Source organism: Pristis pectinata, chromosome 13, assembly GCF_009764475.1.
Source record: "Pristis pectinata isolate sPriPec2 chromosome 13, sPriPec2.1.pri, whole genome shotgun sequence".
In the NCBI taxonomy this organism is placed as follows: Eukaryota; Metazoa; Chordata; class Chondrichthyes; order Rhinopristiformes; family Pristidae; genus Pristis; species Pristis pectinata.
Window position 1 is genome coordinate 18,844,379 of NC_067417.1, and position 12,589 is coordinate 18,856,967.

At 41.7% G+C, this 12,589-nt stretch overlaps 1 protein-coding gene across 7 annotated transcripts in view; it reads right to left on the bottom strand.

Moving 5' to 3' along the window:
• vps9d1 (VPS9 domain containing 1) overlaps nucleotides 1-12,589 on the bottom strand; it is a 70,713-nt gene that overhangs the window by 54,059 nt on the left and 4,065 nt on the right. For 4 of the 7 annotated variants that reach the window (XR_007957381.1, XM_052028645.1, XM_052028643.1 and 1 more), the window contains exons 2-6: nucleotides 12,056-12,126; nucleotides 10,823-10,895; nucleotides 8,923-9,015; nucleotides 4,395-4,554; nucleotides 3,074-3,185 (exon numbers count right to left, since the gene is read on the bottom strand). Coding sequence is in view for 6 of the 7 variants with exons in the window: in XM_052028645.1 (XP_051884605.1) it covers nucleotides 3,074-3,185; nucleotides 4,395-4,554; nucleotides 8,923-9,015; nucleotides 10,823-10,895; nucleotides 12,056-12,118 (501 nt within the window). In the remaining variant the exon portion in view is untranslated. Of the gene's footprint in view, nucleotides 1-3,073; nucleotides 3,186-4,394; nucleotides 4,555-8,922; nucleotides 9,016-10,822; nucleotides 10,896-10,977; nucleotides 11,019-12,055; nucleotides 12,127-12,589 lie in introns of all 7 variants that reach the window. The other 3 variants (XM_052028646.1, XM_052028647.1, XM_052028644.1) reach the window with 3 other exon arrangements.

Sequence of the window (12,589 nt, forward strand, 5' to 3'; positions counted from 1 at the left end):
TAAAGCAAGCATATCATGAAAATAGGCAAACTGCAAACCATGTTAAAGGCACCATCTTGTCACTACATGACATATACCTTAACATATTGACAGCAATAGACTGGCAGGAAAAATTGCATTTAACATAGAGTTATGCAAGGTTATACACACAAAATGCTGGAGGAACTCAGCAGGTCAGGCAGTATCTATAGAGGGAAATAAACGGTCGACATTTTGGGTTAAGACCCTTCATCAGGACTGGAAAGGAAGAGGGCAGAAGCTGGAATAAGGAAGTTAGAGGGAGGAGTGCAAGCTGGCAGATGATAGGTGAGTCCAGGTGAGGGGGGAAGGTGGGTGGGTGGGTGAGGGGGGAAGGGGGGATGAAAGGGAATGACGTGAAAAGCTGGCAGGTGAAAGTTGGCAAAGAGCTGAAGAAGAAGGAATCTGATAGGAAGACAGTGGACCATGGAATAAAGGGGAGGAGGTGGGGAACCAGAGGGAGGTGAAGGACAGGTCGTGAGGGTGGGGGAGGAGAAAGAGAAGGGGTGAGGGGGCCACAGGAATGAGGGAAAACAAAGGAGAGGGAAAACAGAGGTGGATGGTTATCGGAACTTAGTGAAATCAATGTTGAGGCTGTCAGGTTGGAGACTCCCAAGATGGAACATGAGATGTTGCTCCTACAACCTGTGTCTGGCCTCAACGTGGCAGGAGAGGAGGCCGTGGATAAACATGTCAGTATGGGAATGGGAAGTGGAATTGAAGTGGCTGGACACCAGGAGACCATTGCTATTGCGGCGGACGGAGCGAAGGTGCTCAACAAAGCAGTCACCTAATCTGCATCTGGAGTACCAGGTGCAATAAATGACACCCTCAGATTCTCAGGTGAAGTGCTGCTCACCTGGAAGGACTGTCTAGGGCCCTGAGTGGTGGCGACGGAGGAGATGTAGGGATAGGTGTAACACTTTGCACAGTTGCAAGGGTAAATGCCAGGAGGGTGATCATCCATGATCTTATTGAAAGGTGGAGCAGAGACGACTTTGTTTTGCTTCTTGTTCTGATGAAGCCTGTGATAGAACAGGAAGATTTGAGTGTTACAGTGCAAACATGCTTCAGGACCAACACAGGATCCAGAGGAAATAAGGGTTTTAACTGTCACAGAAGGTTAAATTACTGAACAAAATATGACATTTTATCCTTGTATGCAGTTTAGTTCATTCTCATTTCAGACACTGTGTCCAGGTGGATGGGGTATGTTAAGGTTTTGGGAAAGAATATAGAGGAAGGTCACAAGAATGATTCCTGGCTTATAATACCCAGATTTTACATACTTCAGGAAAATATGGAAGGGGAATTTAACTAAGGCTTTATGAAATAATGATGATGTTAAAATGTTTACGTGGTCAGATTATTCAGCTGGGTAGATGAGAGAAGACTGAGGGCTGCTGTTGCATGTTGTGTGAGAGGGTTAAACTATGCTGGATGTGGAATAGTGGTCCTTTTTCCAGATCTTCTGGTGAATAGCTCATTGGCTATGTTAATCAATGAGCGGACTGGACCTATTTTGGACTATGTCAGCGATCATGTGAGTACCTGTACCCTAAACCAAGGATGAAGGTTTCCTGGATTCATTGAGATCTCCAAGAGGGTTTGAAGAGTAACTTCAAAATTTTTATCCACTAATTAGCTGAATTTTTAACTTGCCCAGACTTTCAAAGAGGATTACATAGTCATGGCCATCCTTTGAAATAGAGTAGTTCACATGTGGCAGGGAGGCCGGGAGCTCAGTTGGACCCTTGGGGGCAGCAAAGAGTATGCACAGCCAGAGGAACAGCCCTCTAGCAGATCTAAACATGCAGGAGGATAGATGTTGAGAGCATCTGACTTCCACACTGCAATACGCAGTCAGAGACAAACTGACCTGCAAAGAGGTTCTCCCGGGAATCATCAGCAAAAAGTCGATGCAACTTGGACCACGGATAATGAATTTCTTCTATCATTTCTTTCCCTATTCCATCTTATCAATATTCCTTTTACTGTTGCTTTTGCCTCTTATTTTGATATTGTTTGTACATTTAGACACTCTGTCATAAATCCTCTGAATAGATGTGGTCCTAGAATATAATCCTGTGGAGTTTTACTATTGACCTCCAAACCAGTCTGTAAATCCTACTCTTTTCCACCAAAAAAAAGCTAACTCACTCTACCTCTAATCTCATTCTTTAGGACTTTTTTTGTAGCCACAAGTGTCAACCTTGTCAAAAGTTTTCTGGTTATTGACAGGCACCACAATCCTGCCATCGAACAGATCTATATCAACATGAATCCATTTAAGGCCCAAATCATCTGTTGACACATCCTGGCTCTATATTGAATATCTCCAGAGTGTACTCATGTTCTGTGAGTAAAATAAATAAAAAGTGTACACTTGGTTCTGAAAAGATTTATTAACTATTGCATTCCAATGCAGTTAAAAAAAAACCCTACATTCAGAAAGGGGCCATCACTTGGGTGGGATCTGACATTTACAATCTTCTTCCTTGCATAACAATTAGGAGGAATGGATAACATCTCTATAATTCTGCCAAGAATTTTTTGCGCCTTACTGCAGATGAGTGCTTTACAAGGAGCTAGCCCATGCCAAATGAAACGGTTATGTTTCAGCTACAGCTGAGGTATATTCCATTGCTAAATATTGTATGGACATGAATTGTATTGTAGCTCCATCTAACTCAAGAGATAAATAAAACAAAATTGTGCATGTACCAAAAAAGAGAAGCAACAAATGTAAAGAAATATCTTCACTTTTTATTGAGCTTTATTTGAAAGCCTTAAGTATTTTTGGCATATTCTGCCGTGACACAGGTACTCACACTCCATGCAAGCCCAATACTAACCTCCATTTCTGTTTCACCTGGGCTTTTTATGAAAATCATGATTTCACTGCATGTGCACTGCTTTAAATATACCTAATGTGCTTTGTACAGTAACATTTCATTGCATACACACGGATTACAATATGCATCTTATGTACTTTTTTTTAAGTGTTTGTATTCTTCTGCCATACTGTTGGAATAGCATACAGAATTCCACTCACCAGTGATGTTTTCTGCATACCCTGATTAGGATTCAACCGTGCCATCCGTGCCTCGTAAGCAGCTTTTAACTTCTGGTTCTGTCTTGAAGCTTCTTCCAGTGGAGTAAGTTCTCTGAATGGATATAGTTATAAATGATACTTTATTTGACACGAATGAGTTAAATACAGCACCTTAGCAGTCATTGAATTCTTAGCAAAAGGGTAGCCTACATAGGAAATCTTCAGTTTTAATTCTGAAAGATATTTTTTCCAGTAAATACGAAGTGGGGAATTTAGTGCAATATACAAGGCACACATTTAATGTCTGAAGTGTATTCTTTTAAATATAATGTTTTGGCATTGCATGGATTGAGTTAAATCCAGACTTCTAAAATAAGGTGGAAACATCAAATAATATATAACAGTTAGCAGTAATTTTTTAAAATTACTGCAAATAAAATGAAATTACAACCCATGCTGGACAAGGTTAGCCATCAGGTTTAGCATCAACTAGAAGGCTTTGGCACTCTTGAACTTTCAGAGAATGTTTGGACTTAAAGGAAGGATTTGGAGGTTTTGGAGAGGGTGCAGAAGAGGTTTACCAGGATGCTGCCTGGATTAAAAGGGTGGCTGCCCCCCAGTATCACTATGCAAAAGATGAATTTCACTGTGTGTTTCGATGTAAATGTGGCTAATAAAGATTTTATCTTATCTTATCTGCTATAAGGAGAGGTTGGGTAAACTTGGGTTATTTTCTCTGGAGTGACACAGGCTCAGGGGAGACCTGAAAGAGGATTATAAGATTATGAGAGGCATAGATAGGGTAGGCATCCAGCATATTTTTCCCAGTGTCTAATACTAGAGGGCATGTTTTTAAGGTGAGGTTCAACAGCACAATTCAAAGATCTGCAAGGCAAGCTTTTCTTCCCCCCACAGAGAGCGGTGGGTGCCTGGAATGCACTGCCAGGGGTAGCAGTGGAGGCATTACCATAGAGGCATTTAAGAGGCTCTTAGATAGGCACACAAATGTGCAGAGAATGGAGGGATATGGACATTGTGTAGGCAGAAGGGATTAGTTTAGTTAGGCATTTAATTACTAGTTCGGCACAACATTGTGGGCTGAAGGGCCTGTTCCTGTGCTGTACTGTTCTATGTTACTCTACAGTTCTTTTGTACAAAATATTAACATAAGCCTTGGTGGCAGGGGTGGGGGGGGGGTGGAATTTTGATATTCTCCTCTGCCAAATGGAGCACTACAAGGGAGCATTGTCAGTGGAATCAAAGCAAACATAATCCCCACCCTTGATCTACTTCCATTTAAATGACAAGACTTGATTCTAACCTTTTTGTTATTAGTGTTTCTGGAATTTGTTTTTTTTGGAAGACTTCAGGAGACAAAAGCGATGTACTAGTGCCTCCCCCATCTGAGACGACTCTCCGATGACTAGGAGTATATGAGGGCTTGGTGACCTGGCTTGCTGCAGGCTGCCTTTCCACTTCACCTGTGAGACAGACATCAAACAACAATGAAACATGTCAGCAGTTCCCTGTAGGATTTATCTTCCCCTGCGTATGAGAAAAAGAACCAGTTAACCATAACAAAAACAGAAAATGCTGGAAGCACTCAGCAGGTTGGGCAACATAAGTGGGGAGAGAAACAGAGGCAATATTTCAGGTCAAGGACTCTTCAAATGAGAGGGGAAGCATGGAAAGTACAAAGGAAATGTCCACAGTAGGGTGGAGACCAAGATTGTCAATTATTCTAAAAGCTGGATGTTGGAGACAGAAGCAGCAAATTGGTTTATATTGTCATATATACTGAGGTAGAGTGAAAAACTTTGTTCTCTATGCCATCCATACAGATCCATTACACAGTGCATTGAGGTAGTTACAAGGTAAAACAATAACAGAATGCAGAATGAAGTGCAGTGCAGGCAGCCAATGAGGTGCAAGGCCATAACGAGGTAGATTGTAAGGTCAAGAGTCCACCTTAGTTCAACAGTCATAACAGCGGGACAGAAACTGTCCTTGAGCCTGGTGGTATATGCTTTCAGGCTTTTGTATTTTCTGCCAGATTGGAAGTGGGAGAAGAGAGAATGTCTAGGGTGGGTGGGGTCTTTGATTACATTGGCTGCTTTACTGAGGCAGTGAGGAGTGCAGAAAAAATCCATGGGGGGGGTACACAAAAAGCCACTTTTAAACAGAAAGCTACTGCCACATCTGGGGAAAGAGAGAAAGGGGGGAGAAAAATAACCTGAAATTCTTAAATTCATTTGTCCTGCAGGCTGCAAACCTGGTGCTGCATCTTGAGCAGAGAGGATTTTTAGCAATAATTATGATCAGCAGGCCATTAAAGACTCAGTCATCCTTCAGTCAATGCTTAAAAATGTCAATACCTTCTTTCTTTATCTTTATTAGTCACATGTACATCAAAACACACAGTGAAATACATCTTTTTGCGGAGTGTTCTGGGGGAAGCCTTCAAGTGTCGCCATGCTTCCGGCGCTAACATAGCCTACCCACAACTTCCTAACCTGTACGTCTTTGGAATGTGGGAAGAAACCGGAGCACCCGGAGGAAACCCACGCAGACACGGGGAGAACATACAAACTCCTTACAGACAGCGGCCGGATTTGAACCCGGGTCGCTGGCGCTGTAAAGCATTATGCTAACCGCTACACTACCATGCCTGCCCAATAAGGTTAAGGTTTTGAGATCAGTCTTCCAGTGCCTCCTGAATAGAATGGTTAACTGCTTCTGTGCTATAAACAGAGGTTCAGGGATAAACATATTGTCAAATATCCAAACCCATTTCACTTGGAAAGGAGGGAGCTTACTCTTATCAGCAGTGGAAACTTCTGTTATGTGCAGCCACTTGGAAGTAGTGCTCACACACCAGCCAATAATAGTGTCAATGTATGTCTTAGTGCAAATAAAAATTTGGTACAAAATAAAAGTAGAATTATTATTGCTGTTAATTAATAATTGTGTTCAGTTTTTGCACGTAAAAATTGCTCCACACCAATGTTTGACATTAAGATAGGTCATCAGAATGCTGTTGGTGGAAGTCCCACAAACAGCACAGACTGCAGATGTGAGATTCACAGCTTCATTGCTTCTCCCAGTGTAACGGCGCACTGAAACTGATGTTGTCCTTTCAGCCTTCCCACAGTTGTCAGCATGTAGCCCAGCAGGTGCAGTCTTTGCAGACAGCTCTTCAGGGAACTTACCACAATACTAGCAGTACTCTTCTGGCTATTAATGGTGGGGGTGGGGCTAGGGTGGTGTTGCTATTCAATGGATGGATGCTGCAACAATGAGGCTGGTGGGAGAGGGTCCCAGTAGGTCCAAAGGACCAGGCCAAACATGAAGAACAATGTCTGCAGAGGCATATTCTTTGGGCATGGGACTATGGGGACCTTCCAGAGCTACAAATGGGCACTTCTGGCAGAAGGTACCAGGGACATCCCTGTACAACCATGAGTATGGTCTGTAAATGGTTGTCTGTTGGAGATCCCTGCCTGCTTTGCCTTCTCTTATGGACTGAAGGAAAAGCAAATGAAGACTTCTCTCCTTGAACGTGGAGATTGGGTGACTTCTAGAATGTAGCGGGAAACAGATCAGGGTAGAATTCTGCGTATATTTCAGGAAATGTTGGTAGAAATTTACTTTAATATATTCAATAAAAGTCACTATTACGAAATGGCTGACATTATGAATTAGTCCTGGATTCAAATTCAGTACAGGCTGATGAGAGTAAATTTAAACTTCAGATTAATTTCTGGCTGCTTTATTTTCTCCTCCTTTTGTAGTATCGGTATTGTTTCATGCTGGTATGAGGTTTCCCATGTGCAAGCATCTCACGCATTATTGGCAATATTTTTATTTGTCATAAATCTAGACAGTCAGGATCAACAGGCAATTTGAACATAAAAACAATATAATTAGCCCTGAAATTGCTCTTTCCCAATATGTTTGCATAATTTTCAGCTGGGATTGCCTTTCAGTGATGAGCAGTAATACAATCAGATTTCTCACTATTAATACTCAGATTAGTTATAGCATAATTTTGTGCACGTACTTCACTTGGCAAAGAAATCAGGCTAGAAATAACCAGCAGGATAACTTGCTGAAACAGTGGCCTGATTTGATCCCAGGTCACTGGCGCTGTGAAGCGTTATGCTAACCGCTACACTACCGTGCCTGCTTATTACAGTGAGAATAGCATCCATCTGCCAGGACTGCGAAGATCAGTATACCAATATCGGTAGCTTCAGGTCTTCCACGTTTAACTGTGCTTGTGTAAATGGTGAACGTTACTGTCAGTTTTACTATTGTTACAACTTCACATTCTGTGCCAATACCTTGCTGGTAAAACAAATGAATAGGGTTGAACCAGTGAAACCATTTTTTGCATGATGATTTTCTAATCTGTGCATTTCTATAACAACATCTTTTTAGGTAGTCCCTTGGGATTAAGGATGACTTGCTTCCATTGCATTTTAAGAGGTTCTGAGATGACCGATGAGGCCAGTGTGGGAACAGCAGACTTTTCTACAGGTGGGGCAGAGGTGACTGACATGGGTAGCCTGTGAGGTGGTGTGCTCCTTACGTCACTTATGTAAAGACTTCTCTGCGCTACTGCTGCATGAATTGACGTCAAAGCATCTGAGTCCCCGAACTATGACAACTGAGTGACGTTCAGCTCTGTCACTGTTGAGATCGGCTGGAGAAACTTTACGTTCCAGATTGTGGAGTGGAAGTTGCCTGTACATGGTTTCTTTTAGCATGGGATAGCCGTTGGCACACCAGCTACCACACAGGTTTCACAGAGCACTGATCCAGTGATGGGGTCACCATGATGAATGGAGACAAGGATCTGTTGCACACAGGGTCCCGTTCATCAGCTCTGGCCACTACCTGGCCCACATTCCAACACCAGCTCCAGACACATATCCAGCCCTCATTCCCAACCCCGTCTCCAGCTGCACATCTGGCCCACACTCCCTACCCCTCTAACTAGCCTCAAACCATAACAACTGCTTGGACTGTTAAAGAAATGCTTCATGATTCCCCATCAGAAGCAATGTCTTTCCACCTCCAACATCAGCTATCATCATTGCTGCCTCAACCCATCACTCACAGAAGCTTTTGTCCAGCTACACACAAAGCACTGGAGGAACTCAACGGGTCAGGCAGCATTTCTGGAGGGAAACAGACAGTCGACATTTCGGGTTGAGACCCTTCATCTGGAAGGCTTTCATCCATGCTTTCTTTATTCTCCCACCTCCAGACTCTGGAATTTCAATGCTTCCTGGATGACTTCCATTTCTCCACCTTCCATCACCCATGCCCTAGCTTACACCAAGTCCAGCTTACTGTTCACACTACTGGCTGACACTAACTCCTCACTTCATATCTCAATTTTAAAATCCCATCTAGTTCTGGGCTGTCCCCAGAACTCTCTATGCAAAAGATGTATTTCACTTGTGTTTTGATGCACATGTGACTAATAAAGATACCTATCTTAAAATCCCCTCGTTGTCTTGGCATTCCCTATCACATTGTATTTCTCTTGTCCTTCAGTCATAAGTTTCTGAGACATATTTTGGTCCTCGAGGGTCACATTCTGACACTCCATTCATATTCTTGTAAAGAGCAAACATCAATGGTCTGCAAATCCACAGCCTGCAATTCCTTAAAGGGAATATTTACATTCCATCTGCGTTGGTCATAAGATTAGCCACTTTATCAAAAACTACAAATAAGGTCTACCTTTTTAATCATATACATTTTCCAGGAAAGTAAAACAACTCCAAGTGAAGCTGTCCTGTTGCTGAAAGACAACTACTCCACTACAAATTACTCACCCAGTTTAGCAGCTGTGGTTTTAATCCTCTCTAAGCATTGATCAGCCAACTTCAGCATTTTCTGCACATCGGGTGTTACCAGCTCCTTCTCATCTGCAGCAAACATAACAATTACTTTAATAAAAGCATAAAATTCTGGAAGTACACAGCAGGTCAGGCTGCATCTGTAGGAAGAGAAACAGGGCTAAAGTTTCAGGTTGAAGACCCTTAGACACAACTGGGCAGGAGACAAAAGAAGCTGCAGGGAGGGTGGAGGAGTGGGGATGTCTCTACAGGGTAAAACTGGGATGACCATGGGGATAAGCTATAAACAAGGTTATCTGGACAATGAGTGAATGGAAGCATTTTGCTGAGCAGAATGGGAGAACCTTGACAAAAGAATGTTCTCCACTCCCAGAGGGAAAAAAAGCAAACAAGCTGAGCCAATATCATAGATGGATGACTAATACAGACAGAAATCAAGTTCGCTGATGTTACAGGTTTCAGTCCTGTTGGATTTGACTGTTTTAATTAGTTTTTTAACATGTACAGTGTTTAATACACCTCCAGTGGCTGCACAAGGAATGGCCACTTACTAGCTTATTGGTTCGTCCATCAGGTGAATATGTGGTTTTTTCATTGGTTGGTTTGGCCACAAGTATCCACAATAGGTTTCCTGATTGGACTATTGTTAGCTAAAGAGCATCTCTTACCTCAGGTATAAAAGGTGTCGCTTTTTGTTAATCTCTCTCTTGCTCTTCCTCTCCCCTGGCCTGAGCTTCCTTTTGTTCCCTTTGTCTTGGCTCATCAAAGCTAGTGCCATGTGCTCTGTGACTGTTTCTTTGTTTTAAACTTTTCCAATAAAACTTTGAAGCACCAAGTTGTTTTCAACTTATTCCTGGACTCCTGAAAGAACCTGTGGATTCGAAAATAACCGGATCCGACAGTCCCAAGTCTAGAAGGCTGCAATGTGCCCAAAGGAAAGATGAGGTGTTGTTCCTCGAGCTTTTGTTGGGCCTCATTGTAACAGCAGAGGAAGCCACAGGCTGATAGGACAGAGTGGGAGTGAGACGGAGAAGTGGCAGGCAGTGGGAAGATCAGGGTCACCCCTGCGGATTGAATGCATGTGCTCCACAAAGTGATCACCCAATCTGCGTTTGGTTTCTCCAAAGAGAAGAGACTACATTGTGAATACCAAATTCATTACACTAGCTTGGAACTGTAGCTAGTGATTTCAAAAATTTGCTTTAAATTCCTTGTCAATTTTAGTTTTTGCTCTAACATAGCACAGGAACTTGGAATTGGTTTATTATTGTCACTTGTACTGAGGTACAGTGAAATACTTGTCTTGCATACCGTTCATACAGATCAATTCATTGTATAGTGCATTGAGGTAGTACAGGGTAAAACAATACCAGATGCAGAGCAAAGTGTTACAGCTACAGAGATAGTGCAGTGCAGATAGACATTAAGGTGTAAGGTCATAATGAGGCAGTTTTGAGGTCAAGAGTCTATCTTATCGTACTAGGGAACCGTTCAATAGTCTTATAGCAGTGGGATAGAAGCTGTCCTTGAGCCTGGTGGTACATGTTTTCAGGCTTTTGTATCTTCTGCCTGATGGGAGAGGGGAGAAGAGAGAATGTCCCGGGTGGGTGGGGTCTTTGATTATGCTGTCCGCTTTACCAAGGCAGCGAGAAGTGTAGACAGAGTTCATGGAGGGGAGGCTGGTGTTTGTGATGTGCTGAGCTGTGTCCACAACTCCCTGCAGTTTCTTGCAGTCCTGGGCAGAGTAGTTGCCATACCAAAACACACTTGTTTGCAACTTGATGCTGATGTTAACTGGGAGGCAAACCTTTAACTCTAAAATGTACAGGAAATGTGTACTGTATATAGAAAATGTGTACAGATAAGACAACTTTACCTTTTATTTGGGCATCTTCTATCAAAGCTTGTGAGATAAAGTGTATACTTTTAAGGTATTCGCAATACGCTTCCTGTCAGTAAGAAAAGAAAATGGATCAATAATCTATACTATTATGGCTTTGTACAACCAGAATGGGTAAAGATAAAATTTACCATGTTAATTTGCATCTATAGATGGATCCTGGGATTCTGAACTGAAATGAGAAAATGTTTGCAGTGTTAATAGTCAGGCAGTATCTGTGGAAAGAAAAACAAAGATAATAGCTCAGCTCAGTGACCTGACGTGAGATATAGAAAAATTAGAAATGTATCAAGTTAGGGAAGGACTGCAATCACGTAAGAGTTCATGTTTCAGGTCACTGAGTTAGCTCCTGCAATTCACGTATCCTGGTTGATTCCTGAGCAAACAAATTTGATCATTTTGATCTGAGGAAGTGAATTGAAGCCAACTGAGCGACAATGAAATCTTATGTTACTCAGTGGACTCAAAAATGACTTACCTACATTTTGAATTAACAGCCTTCTATGGAATGTTATCAAATGGCTTTTGGAAGTCCAGCTGCACCACTTTGTGCTCCACAAGAGCCGCATTGCTTTTGAAAGTTACGGAAAACACTTCATGTGCACTAAGTATGTGGCAGCAGTAACTTTAAAATCAAGTACAGTGTTCTTCAGCTTTTCCTGTGAATCATTTTCAAAAAAATTGTATGGGGACACAAATACAGATATAGAACAAAATATTGGAAGGATTAAATGATGCAATTATTGCATGTGGCAATGAGCAAAGAAATTGATCTGTGGTTAACACACAAATGCGATGCAACAAAAACAATGCTACAGGTGTGGTTGGAATGTGCCAGTTTTTTTACCCAAAGTGGGTCACTAGGCGTTTTGTCTTTGCCCTATTACAAGAACAGTTTTTTTTATATACAAGACACTTTCTCCAGTACAAATGCACTCATTGAACTCATGAAGACTCAATGACCCTTTTACTCTAAAGTTTAACCCTAATTACAAATTTAGCCTGGTACTTTTAAATATGTGATCATTTCGATAATAATTAGCTAAAATAATCCACATTCAGACAGTTGTGATCAATACAATCATTTTCAAAATTTGTACTGGACACAGACCACTCCACTCCAATATTTTATTTGGATCATTTATTTCACTGCAGATACTGATTGTCCCAGGAGGTCTTCAAAGTTCAAGGATGAATACATTGTCATACCTTCGGACAAGATGTACACATTTGATTAAACAGATTCAGACTCCAGCCAGGTACATACTTCATTCAGAAATCTAGGACACAAAAAAAATCTTGGAACAAGAGAAACGGTGAAGATCCTTTTCTTTCAGCCTTTCTAGGGCCATGACTCTTCCCTCTAACCATTTGTTTCCTTTATCCCCCAATCCGCTTGTCAAATTGATCTATTAGAATCATAGCCTAAAGCTCATCAAGTCTTGCTTGTGATGATCTTAAGACCTTGATGTTCTTTCTTAACAGGATTCAGTTTCCTATTTGGTCGTGCCAGGATTAAAAATAAAAAAGATTCAGTATTTCCAATATTTTCTCTTTATTTCAAATGGCCACACTTTGAATTATCACCAGTGCAAAACTGATGGACAAAACAGCCTATACCTGAGACAAAGGAACCAAACTCACAGCAAGATGAGACTTGAGAAAATGGACTTACAAATGTTTAACACATGCACTCACTCATAACATATCTAGAGCATCTGTGTCAGCATTCCAGGTGACAGC